The sequence below is a fragment of the Protopterus annectens genome, chromosome 3.part1, assembly GCF_019279795.1.
Source record: "Protopterus annectens isolate FY-2018-M chromosome 3.part1, PAN1.0, whole genome shotgun sequence".
Lineage (NCBI taxonomy): Eukaryota > Metazoa > Chordata > Ceratodontiformes > Protopteridae > Protopterus > Protopterus annectens.
In genome coordinates, this window is record NC_056732.1 from 391,765,851 (window position 1) to 391,779,093 (window position 13,243).

The following is a 13,243-nucleotide window of genomic DNA, read 5'->3' on the forward strand; positions in this document are numbered from 1 at the left end:
AAAAGTGGCAGAGGGTAAGCTGTAGGCACTACCAACTGCTGTATTACCTCACCTTCTAGCCCACCTTCAGGAATCTACTGTCTATGCAACAAGCCTGTGTTCTAGTATACAGACTCCCCTCTTCCTTGTGCCTCAGGTGCCTTCTTAGCCACCTCCCTCAAGCTTTCTAATGTAGGGTTCGTAAGTTGAGCCGGTCTCAACTCTACTTTTGTGACTCTCCCCAGCTCCCCTTCCACAGGAAGCCTAGTAACTTCCGACAGCTGTACCTCACTGACAAATCTGGGTACTATCACTCACCTCTGTCTTTGCAGTCACTGTGTCCAAGGGAACATTATGTACCTACCAGCAGTGTCTCACTTTCAGATTACTACTACAGGATAGCTGCTTCTTTGAAACAGCCACCACTCCAGTCCCAGCTTCAGGAATGAGATCTGTCTGGGTCTCCCCCAGGCTACCAGACCTACACTGCATGCACACAAGGTACTGCATCATCATAGTAATTTCCTATAAGGACATCTGCTGGAATATCCTCCCAACACACCTACCTGCTTGCTTCCTCTTCCACCCTCCCAGTCAAGATGAACCCTGGCCAAAGGTATTTGGAATGGAGTCCCTCCCAAAGCTCTGGCCAGATTTGACTGTCCAAGCAAGTACTGGTCTTCTCTAACCAATGCAGGGCTCACAACGGTTATATCCGAAGCTGTCTTACTCTTGGCAGTGACCTGTTTACCATCCACTAAGATAGGATATACATTTTGATGATCATTTGGCATCCCTGTTGTTTCCAAACAACTTACCACTGGCAGTTTGTCATCCCCACTTGCTGGCTCCCTCACCTTGCCTCGATGGACATTTGGCTGCTGTGTACCCCCCTCTGGTTACATTTGAAACATCTAAACCCTAACTGTGTGCTTGGACTAGTAGTTTCCCCTGTACCAGTGTACTGTGTTGGAGTGATTTACACTGCCCCCATGGGTTCCCTTATGTCCATGTGCAGCATTGGGTATCCCTTTCTTATGTATTGGTACTCTGCTTGCTAAGTAGAGGTCCCCTTTTCTTCCACCTCCTCTGCAGAGTTACATTCTCAGTCTGCTAACCAGATTCAGATCCTCATGTCAGGCAAAGTACTGAGGCCTCGTTCTTCACCAAAAAGTCTGCCAGTCTCTCAAAAGTGGTGACCTGTCACCCACTCACCCATCTATGAAAGTAAGTACTTAAATCAGCAGTATAATCATGTATACTTTCATCTGCCTTGCGACTATGTTCATAGAAAGTTCATAGGTTAGTACTAGGCTAACTGCCCTTGCGAGCAATTGTAAACCTAGCCAGTAATCTCTTGTGAGACTCAAACCCTGCAACTTGTGTTTGTAAGGCAAACACCTTAACCATTAGGCCACCCTCCCTGTGTTCACAAAAACATTTTCTATAAATTTCAGGTGTTAGTTTAAAACAATCAAGAAGACAGTTTTTTTTACTTTATCATAATTCAACCAGTCTACATCAGACACTTTTGACATGGCCTGAACAGCTTTGCCATGGAGTAAGTGGTTTAGGAACCAAATCCAGAGCTCATGATCAACATCATACTTTCTACATACCCTCTGAAATATATCAATAAAACTAGCACAAAAAGGGGCCAGAAAATCCAGATGAATACCTCGTCCAAAACCACTAATATTCCGAGAAAGCAAGATGAGACGAGATAAAGCAAATGGCATATGTCCAGATTAATGAACTTTATTAAAAGAACCAATACACGTACGTATGTGCTTTCACAGTGCTCTCAACTCATTCATCCAGCCACTACAATGTTGCATTTAAATAGTATGACTCATCACTTCAGTTAACAATCAGACTATAAAAATACCTAAACGATTGTAAAATATGCAAATCCATATATATTAAAAATATTTAGTATGTATATATATGTGTGTGTGTGTGTGTGTGTGTGTGTGTGTATGTATATAAGAAACATAAAAAAATCTCCTCAATGCTCTGGCTTTAAGCAAAGGTTTTAAAGGGACCTTGTCATTAAGCCCTTTTTCTAAATCTACTCTTAACCTTACTATCCATTTGGTCTTGCCCACCTCACTCCTGTTCCTAATGACTCCCATTCTGTCATCTATCCTAGTTCTATCTATAATCATTAATTTAAAGTTATGGATATTGGCAGAACTCATAACATGTCTAGCCAATGCATTTGTTTTTATTTGGTGCTAAATGTCATATACATATTCCCTAATCCTATTTTTGAGCACATTTATGATTATAGATAGTGTGAACTGAACTCAACTCACCTACAGCTATGAACTCGACAACTGTGACTACTGTTACTGACTTCAGCTGTCTTTAGCAGGCTCTCTTATAGAATAGGTTAACTGTGTCAACTGTTCCAGTTCATATTTTCATTTCACTGTTTGAAAATCAACAGATAGCTGTTTATTAAAGTTTCTTACTGTATTTCAAACTCTGAAGGTAAACGCAGAGAAAATGGAAACTATATGATGACATCATCTGCAGATCAGCTGACTCTGAAACAGCCTGCAGTTAGAATCACCTTCACAAATAGGTGCAGTTGGACATGTAACAGAACACTGTTCAACTCTTTAATGTTCTGTTTGTACAGGATGTTTTAATCAACATATAAGAACTTATTTACAATATCATAGCTGGTCATGCTGGCATATAATACACTGGTTAATCTGAAATTATCTACAAAACATCAGCCAGACATACTAACACAGACTGTGTCTAATTTCTTCACAATATAAAATAATGCGCTCGTTGTTTGCCAGAGTTACTGAAGTTTCTTGTTGAATTGCTGGTTATAGACATCTGTACATTGGAAAATCTTTGATACACAATTGAAGATGATTGTGCTGCAGTGACCTGGCTATGCCAATATTTTTATTGCCCGCATAATTTGAATTGGACCATTATCCATATCACAGAGTACAGCAGTGCTCTGACTTGGATTTTTTGCTTCTATTTCTTGTGTGCAACATCTTTTTTTTGTGGGGGTGGCTTTCCTTTGTGGTGAAGGATGTGTTTTTTCTTGTATGACTGTTTTAGAGTATCAGCAGCTATTTAGCTTTATCTGGTTTTGGGAAAACTGAACTTTTACTGTTAAATGTTTCTTTATCCTTAAGAGACCTTGAACACTTAACAACAGACATTTTAAATGCTTTTTTACAGTGAATTTACAATAGAAACAGAAGGAAAAACATTTACACTAACGCAGGATATGGTCAGTGTGAAGAGGTTCCAGAAGACATTGCATGGTAAAGCTATTTTTGTTTGTTGGTTTCACTTGTTTATTTAAAAGCATTAGTAAATCATATTCTGTGTTTCTCTTTGAGTTGAAAACCATTGTTACCAACAGGCAACACACACCTTGATTAATGTTCATCACAAAAGTTGTTAATGATTTCTGTTGGCACTGCCGGAGCTAGGCTTATTCTGTGTGGTAACTTGTGAAGAAATTCATGTAGGCAGCACCCACCGGGAGCTGCTAAAAGCCATTTTGATGATAAATAATACATCTGCATTTTGACCTGACGTAGTGCATCTGTGTTATTGGCAATTAACTTGGCAAAACTTAATGTTTCAAGCCACAGCCCATTGTATCCCTATCTCATCACATTGATGAGTTTTTAAATGTTACACATCTAATCTTCCCCTCTATTGTGTGACATGAGGTTCATGTATCCCCCCCCCCCACACACACACACAGTACCCATTATAGAATTTGTTTTTCTAGCAGAAAAATTATGTTTAAAAATTAAATTCAATGGATTATGGATGCAGAGAGTTATGGCTCAATAAGATAGGAAGCCATAACACAAAACATTGTACTTTTATCTTTTGTTCAAAAAGCTTCTGTGGCAGACATCATTGTTATTCATATGTTGTAAAATGAGGACTACTACTTCCTCTGTATTTTGGCTACCCTGGGTTTCTTTGTAAAGCTAGTTATTTCCTGCTGCATTACAGAACTTGTCTCCTTTGCAGCTGCCGTTCTTCAGCTAGTGTATTAATGTTTGTGTTTTTCCCTTTGCTGTTTACACAAAGGTATAATGTGTTTGCATTTACAGTTGAGTTTTTGAGCAACAAATGTGGTGCACCACTTTGAGAGCATTGTCATGATCATAATGTATACAATATTATGAATCTTGAGAGTGTCTTTTCCCTAGGCCTTTGTGGAGAAGCACTTTGCCCAGCCAAATTATCCTTGTCTGTGAGTGAAAATAAGTATCACATTATTAATATTTACAACTCTTCCTGCTGGCATTGTACCGCTTGCTATACATCCAGTCCCAGCGGATTCCCAAATATCTTATATGTTGTGCACTTGACCCTAGCCTGTGGCCTGAGTTTTGAAGCTACACTTTTATAATCCCTTTTCCTCCTATCCTGTAGTAGTTCCTAACCCTTTCCCACCATTTCACCGGTTTGTTGGACATTGCTATTCTTATGTCCCTTTTCTTGGGAATTGTAAGGTTTTCCCCTGCCTTCATTGCCTCCTCAATTTCTGACTGCTAATTTGTAGTCATCAAGAAGTTCTTCATTCTTCTTCCAATTCCTTGTGTTTTCCCCTCTTTGAACAGGCGTATTTGTCATGTCCTTTTGCCCATTTTCTTTAAAGTCTTCTCCCAATCCATGTATGTAATATAGTAAACCTTCCTAGCCCAGCTGTATTCCCAAAACATGCTTCTTTCCCATCTCTTCCTCTTACCAGCATTTCTTGTCCTTCCTTTATTCTTCAGTATAACTGGCACAATTGTTTGTGTCTTTCGGCTTTTCCCGGTTAGGGGTCGCCACAGCGGAACTCCAGTCCACTAATGATTGGTAGTTGATTTTTACGTACCGAGTTACCAGCACTGGCGCACAACCTCAACGAAGGTACGCCCATTCGCGCATGTCTCCATGCAGAAGACGCTTTAGCTGTGAATCAAACCGGCAGCGTCTTGCTGTGAGGCGACAACGCTACCGCAGCACCACCACCGCGGACTGGCACAATATACTTCCTATTTAAGATTCTCATCTGTTGGTCCTTTATTAGACAGAGATGTTTTAACGCTGCTACAGATGCTGCAGTTTTCTTGACATTACATTACTGTCCTGGTCATATCACCCCTTTGTCTCTTCCCAGTCCTTTTCAAATTCCCGTATCATTAAATCCCATCCCATTTACTTGCGCTGTCATTTTGTTTTCCAGCAGCAGTCTTCATTAATCCTTCCTTGCCTCTTTTTTGTTCTACAGCCTGTTTCGTCTGTCTATATTTTATGGTGGTCTGGAATCGGTCATCCACTTCTTTGAATCTAGATCATATTTTTCATCCTACAGTCAGGGGCACTGAAGGTCAATATCTCCCTTTGTGTTTGACAGTTTAATATCGTTTTTGTTCCCATTTGCTTTGCCACTCTTACATCCATGTGTAAATACTAGGCTAGCTGCCCTTGTGGGCTCTTTTAAGCCTAGCCAGTTTCCTTTTTTTGTGTTCAAAATAGCCTATTCCATTTAGTTAGAGATTTACCTTACCAATCCCATGGTTGATTATATATCACCCCTAATGGAAATAACTGGGATCATACCATAGATAATTTGAGGGTAGCCATGCTTGGAATAACGCATTTAGGAGCTGCACCCATCCATCAGTAGCATAGGGGCAGTCCTGGTGTAAATTTCTGTTTCCCATTCATAGATCTAATTTGCTGTTTAAAATGGAATGGGATGAACTTTGTTTTATGTAGATGGGGAGTTTGTTCCATAGCAGCATTCTATTGATGTTGCAGAAGAGGTTTAGATCCCTGGAAAAGAAACCGCTTGGCCATCTCTGTGTGTTTGTCCCTTTCCTCACTGTAGTGCGATCTTGGAGTTGGTATATTTAGTTAGGGGGGGTCGCTGTTTTGAGCATTCGCGCTTTAGTGCGTTCGCTCTTTGTGTCAGCCAAGAGGTGTTCGATGAAACACCTCTTTGGTCTTTTAATATATACCCCTGGATAGATGGTCTTAGCTAACAGCTGTAAGGAAAAACAGGCTTCTGAATCTCCGATACAGGCCTGTCAGGAAAAAGTAATGCATCTTTTGCTGTAACATATAAAAATGACAGAAAAATCACTTTTCTGTGAAAGGATTTGGATTGTTGGCTCTCATTTAAAAAAAATACACTATTAATAACATTCAGATGCATAATGTATTGTCATATCACTGACTGATGATGTTTGTTAGATGAGAGCATGTTATAGGTATGTCTGTAGGCCTGTCAAAATTTTAATGCTTTGTTGTAGCCAGAGAGGCATCTACAGTCGACCACTAAGCTACCTGCAGAACATGAAGCCCGATTGCTCCTTCAGACATTCTCACTTTCTTTGAGCATGTACCTTTTAGTCTTTGGGAATAGACTTGTCATCTTTTTGAATGAGGGTACAGAGCCTCTCAACTGTATCAGGTAGGTTTAATGCCTATAGTGTAATTTCTGACACTGGCTGCCTCTTCCCCTTCAAGCATCAGCTATAAATAAATTGTTGACTATCTGGATGTCCGGCTGAGAATGACATTACCTTCAGTTTGTGAGCTTTCTATTTTGAGTGCTGCCCTTCCATTTAAAAGGTGGGAGAACCTCTCTAAGATGCTCTTCCACCTGTGAAGTAACAGAAAAGACATGCCTGATGTCTTTCACATCCACTTGCTGCTCTGTTCTGATGTTGAGAACAGTGAGTCTGTCTTTCGGCTGCCCCTTGCTGAGGACATTTCTTTTGGGAACCCTTCATTTGATGCAGGAACACTTTAAATTGGGAATACAACTGTTTGTCTTGTACAAATGCTACCTTGATATACTAGGGACGGAGGAACCCAAGCACATGGCTATCCTTCAGCTTCAACTTGAGTTCTGAAATACTGTTTTATTATAGTGGTTATATTCTTAACATTAGCATACAGTCAAATGAAGCTTAATATAAGAAAAGAAAACAAATATTACAAAGTATGACGTTACAGTGTAAAGTTTTGAGAAGAGTACCATGAAATATCAGAAAGAGCAAGTAAGAGTGTAAAAATTCATCAACAAAAGCAGTGTGGCAGCAATAGGCTGTAACACAAACACCCCAGCCTCCACTTACCTGTCAGCGGTAAAAACAACCTCTGGGCTAATGTTCTGAATTTGAATGATGTAACCCCAAATTTCCTAAATTAAGTAAAGGTAGGAAGACCAGATATCCAAGTCTAAATAGATTAATTGAAGCACCCCCATCCTGCTACATTGGAATGGTATCTAAAAACCTGCAACCTGAGAGAAATGCCAGTAAACACTAGTATTGGTATAAATTCTCAGATACTCATTTCCACCATAAGAATGGCAGTTCAGCATCATAGTGTTATCATGAAGCAACTCGGAGTGCAATATCCTACAAAGAATGCCTTGAAGACATTTCTGGAAAAGATGACCATCACAGAAAAGAAGCATTTTTAGGTCTACAAAACTCAGGTTTTTGGCACCATTTAAGAGGATGCTGCAGCAGTGTACCAGCGTGTAAACACAGTAGTAGACTGTAATAAGCTGAACGATCAAATGACATACAAAGCATTAGACTGTAGGCATGTAACAGGAAACTGAGCAGCCCCTAATTACTTCTTGGCTGCATATAGCGAAACAATAAACAATTTGGATTTTGGTGCCTCATAGAATATTGATCACAGTCCAGCAAACTGTAACATAGAAAAGCTTTAACATGGGTCCTCCAGGGAGAGGCAAGTCTAGGTCTTCTCATGATCACTAATTTGAGGTTTGTTGGATTGCGATCGACATTCTGAGAGTCAATGGCAGTCCAGTCAGTGAAGCATACTATTCCCTATAAATCCTGCCAGTGGCAGGTATGAGGAAGTTTCAGATGCTGCCTTAAACAGCACCATTTGAAACTTTCATAAGCAGCTCTTGGATAAATTAATAAACAAGCATTTGATTGTGGCTGTGAGACCTCAATGCCTGTGCTTGGGGCAGCAGCCTCAAACATGGTCATCAGCATGCATGGCTTAGGATGCATCTCTTGCCTGAAAACACCAAAGGGGGACTTTTAAATACATCACTGGGAGAAATATTTTGTTTTGGGCTGCTTCCTTGGGAGATATTTAAGCAATTAGAAGAAAAGGGCAGAATGATCCAGATAGTCAATTACCTAAAATATGTCAAGAACTTCCTAACTAGTCAGTGACCATTCAGCTGTAAATAGATATTCTTCGTGTTTCACTGTTGCAGTCATCACATTTGAGTTATATCTGCCTGCAGGTAGCCCTCGGCCGGCCAGAATACCAGATTCTTCGGATTCCTGCATCGGATGCTGTCTCTTCTTCCATGACGTCAGGGGTATAAAACATGCAGCCGATGCCATTACATCAGTCTTTCTTGCTGTGCGGTACCTGAAGCAGAAGGAGTTTGCAAGTGCCGGTCGGCCGACTCCTGAGTTTCAGAACCAAAGTCTTCAAAAGAAAAAGATAAGTACCCAGTTGGGGATCTTTTTTCTTGCTCCAACCGATGTAAGCAAAAGTTAACAATTGTCTTACTTGTGGAAAGCAAATACCTCATAAAGATTTTCATTCGTACTGCATTCCCTGCTTAGGCCCAGACCATGACGTCCCTCGCTGTCGATTTTGTGCCTTGTTCAACCCCCAAACTATTCGTCGAGCTATCTTTGCAGCAAATTATTTTGGTACTCTGTATCAGTACTCCGAAATGGCTTCGTTAAGCCATCCGACTACCGATCTTCTGAAAAAATGTAAGGATAAAGACAGAGACAGACTGCATAGGTCCAAAACTGCCGACGACGCTTCTGTTAAGCTAGTTGCCAGTCCACCGGTACTCAGTGAGGTGCTTTTGCAGCCCCTGATACCCACTACTTCAGATTTGCAGGCCTCTACTGAGACCCATTCGAGTTTGGTATGCCGCGAGATGCTTCTTCGACTATGGAACCTGCGGATGTCTCTGCCTTGGATAGGTCTGGAGCCACTGTGCAGGCACTGGCTTCTGAGGATGTATTCAGGCCTACAGACTTGCATTTTTAAACTGATGCCATTGTCTCTCGCACCACGCCTAGAAAACCGACGTCCAAACCGCAGGCTCAGGCCCATATGCCTAAAAAACAAATGCTTAGAATGGCTGAAGACCTTATTACCTTAATTATGGAAAGCCAGCCTTCCCCCTCTAAGAAACCTAGAACTGATTCTTCTTCTGGTTCTTCTGATCAGGAATCTAAAATTTCTGTTCCTTCTGATTACCAGGATTTGCCCTTATCTACCTATGAGGATTCTGATGCAGAGGATTCCATCCCCTCTGCTTCCCCTCCAGAAGATTTTTCTTTTGGTGAAACCTTGCACACTCTTAGGGAGCATTTCCGCTGGGAAAGCTAGCATTACTATGACTCCAAAAAGAGGCTTAGGGAATTCTTACTTCTTCCACAACACAGGCCTTTAGCTATCCCTCCTGTTCTGGACATTGTAGATGATGCTTTCTTGGAATCTAGCCTTTCCCCAGACACTTTACCTCCAGCTCCCAGAAAACCTGACCGGTATTACAGAGTACCCAACTCTCACAAGTTCCTCTTCAAGAATCCTACTGCGGATCCAGAAACCATTTCCCAAGGACCAAAAGGCATTAAGGCTACTGCTGCCCATAATCCTACCCCTTCTGATAGAGATTCTAGAACCTTGGACAGATTGGGTAAGAAGGTATACACTTATGCTACTTTGGCCATTAGGGCTTTAAATTGACAGTTTCATATGTTAAAGTATTAGCAGCATATTATGCGACTACTTAAACAGAAGATGATGTTGATTCCTGACTATGCTGAACAAAAAGAATTACAGGATTTAATGCATTCTGCAGAACAAGTTGGTAAGCGTACTTTGCAGTGTGGTTTTGATGCTTTAGAAGCATCATGCAGAGCTGCTGTCACTGGGTCTGTACTTAGAAGGCATGCTTGGCTTAAGGAGCTGGATGCTCCCTTAAACTAAGATCGCCTTTTTGGCAACAAAGTAGAAGAAGTCCTCAAAAGGATGGAGGAAAAAGCTAAATCTATGCAAACTGTTAAAGATTTCCTACAAGTACAGCCTCCCAGATTTAGGAGGCATTGGCCTTCAAAGAATTGGTCCTTTCCAGTCTCTTCCAGGCCTTCTCAGTCCAAACCCAGGAACAGCAGACCACCTAGGTTACAGTTTCAGGCTGCGCACAGGCCTAAGCAGTCGGGGGCTCCCACTTCCAAAGCGGGGAGTAGTAAGCCATCCCCTACGGAAAAATGACACAATGACTTAACCTTAACCCTTCCAAGCCCTGCTCAACTGCCTGCTCACTTAGGAGGGAAGCTCGCCTGCATGCAAAAAACTGGGAACTCATTACCCAGGACAAATGGGTTTTGAACATAGTTTCCCAAGGATACAGATTTCACTTTCACACACTACCAACCCCAAGCGGTTGGCCATACCTACCCCCAAATCAGTGGGCAGAGGCCCAACAGCAGGTTTTCTCTTCTGATTATCAGGGCTATTCAACCTGTCCCAACAGAACAAATGAGACAAGGTGTTTTTATTCAAGAATTTTCCTGGTACCCAGAAAAGACAGCTCCTGGTGTCCTATCCTGGACCTCTCAATTCTAAACACCTTTCTGGTAATCCCAAAATTCAAAATGGCAACACTTCAACAGCTTCTTCCTATGCTAGGCAAAGATGCCTGGCTGGCAACCTTAGACTTACCTGCACATTCCAATAAGGGAATCTTGCAGGAAATACCTACGCTTCAGGGCAGGCTTCATGCACTTATCAGTTCTCTGCACTTCCCTTTGGTTATCTACTGCGCCAAGGGTATTCATAAAGTGTCTAGCTCCAGCCATTGCATTTTGCAGGCAGAGAGATATTCAGATATACCCATACTTGGACGATTGTCTGATTCAGGCAGAAAACCAGGACTTGCTGTTACAACATCTGGCATTCATAAAGAAACTTCTAACCTCACTGAGGTACACCATAAATGAAAAGAAATCTCATCTAGTACCCTGCCAATAGATTGTATTCCTGGGAGCAAGCTTGAACACAACTTCCCAGATGGCTTTCCTCACTCTGGAGAGTTTATTTGACAACATACTTCAAACTATTGGCCACAAAACCCCAGCTATCTGCAAGGAAAATTCTGCAAGCCCTGGGGTTCATGGCCTGTTGCATTCTACTAATTCCGTATGCAAGACTGCATATGAGGAAACTACAGTGGTATCTAAAAAGCCTGTGGTGTCAACATTCTTAGGACCTGGAATCAAGGATTCCTATCATTTCTTGTATAAAGAATGAGTTCCTTTGGTGGGCAGAGGCCTGCTACCACAACAAGGGGCTCCCTTTCACTCTACCCCCTGCCGCCCAAACCCTAACAGACTCATTAGACTATGCATGGGGGGCTCATTTAGCAGGGCAGTGCATTCAGGGTAAATGGAACCCGAGACAGATGCACCTGCATATCAATCAAAAAGAAATGTTAGCTGTACAGAATTCCCTGACAGCCATCAAAGACCGCATTCTTCCAGGACAACTGTTGGTAAAGTCAGACAACACCACAGTTATGTGGCACATAAACAAGCAGGGAGGAACCCACTCGTACCCTCTCTGCAGACTAGCCATGGCTCTGTGGAACACAGCCTTGAGCTACCAAGTGCACCTACAAGCTCAATTACTGCTAGGCAAGCTAAATTCACTGGCAGATGACTTGAGCAGAATTCTCATGGACCCACACGAATGGAAACTAGAACCAAAAATATTCAACCTCTTGATGAACAAATGGGGGACTCCAGAGGTAGACCTGTTTGCCTCCCCTCAGAACTACCAATTGGAAAAATTCTGCACAAGGATTCCCCACAGTCAAGCTTGGAAAGTGGATGCCCTGTCCTTTACCTGGGAAAGCCTCTCTGATTATGCTTTTCCCCCCTCTGCCTCTCCTCTCGAAGGTTCTCCTAAAGATCAAACAGGACAAGCCAAGGACAATACTGATTGCACCAGACTGGCCATGCCAGCACTGGTACCCCCTCTTGCACAGTATGACACTGCTGGAACCATGGCACCTGCCTCAGACCCCTTCCTTGCTGTCCCAGCAGGCGGGCCTGATTCTGCACCCTCGGCTTCAAACCCTGAACCTTGCAGCCTAGCTAATTCCGTGAGCTCTCCAATAGCATCCCTCAGCAGGTGCTAGATGTCATTCTGAAGGCAAGGAGGTCTAGTACTAGAAAATCCTATGCTGAAAAGTGGAAAAGATACTGTTCCTGGAGCCAGACTCGGGGGATGGGCACAACGGCACCCAGCTTACCTCATATTCTTCAGTATTTAACAGAAATGCTCCACAAGGGCCTATCCGTCTCGTCAATTAAAATTCGTGCCTCTGCCATTTCAGCACATTATAATACTGAGCCACCCCTCTTCTCTCATCCCCTGCTAAAACAATTCCTTAGACCCCCCAGGAGATCCCCCACTCCAGCCTGGGACCTTAACTTTGTATTGGAAAAGCTCACCCCCCCCCCCCCTTTTGAGCCAGCTACAACAGCAGAGATGAAATTCCTTTCTTGGAAAACAGCCTTCCTTCTAGCCATTACTTCAGCAAGAAGAGTGTCTGAATTAACAGGCCCTCATGGCAGTGGAACCCTTCATTATCTTCCATGCAGACAGGGTTTCCCTCAGGACCAATCCTTCCTTTATGCCCAAGGTGGTGTCTAGTGTGGTCCTAAATCAGTCCATCATTTGCCTACTTTTTTCCCTAATCCACAAAACAAAGGGGAACGAATACTGCACTCTCTGGATGTGCATAGACAACTTAGGTTTTATTTGGACAGGACTAAGCTTCTCAGAAAATCTGAACAGCTTCTTAGTTGGCTTTGCTGCAGGGGCAGAGGGGAAGGCCATTTCAAAGCAATAGCCCATTGCATTCGTTTCAGCTACAAACACCATGGAAAACCTACAAGATCACATTCCACCCGGGCTGCATCTACCTCTGCAGCCTTTCTTAGAGGAGTCCCTACCGGGGACAGCCTAGAAGTTGATACCTGGAGCTCTTTACATACCTTCACCAAGCATTACCACATGCCTATTTTCTCTAAATCCAGGGCTGGTTTTGCCACTGCAGTCTTGCAGGGCTTATTAACTGGACCTAATGCTCCCTAACTTCCTCCTCCCTTCCTTAGCTTTGGGAATCAACCCAAATGCTGACAGTCCGAAGAACATGAAT

General features: G+C 42.5%; 1 protein-coding gene across 1 annotated transcript in view; it reads left to right on the top strand.

Annotated features, from left to right (window-relative positions):
• Positions 1-13,243, top strand: part of GARS1 (glycyl-tRNA synthetase 1) — a 508,631-nt gene that overhangs the window by 390,898 nt on the left and 104,490 nt on the right. Inside the window, exon 13 of the mRNA XM_044066863.1 lies at positions 3,196-3,281. Within this exon, the coding sequence (XP_043922798.1) occupies positions 3,196-3,281 (86 nt within the window). The remainder of the gene's footprint in view (positions 1-3,195; positions 3,282-13,243) is intronic.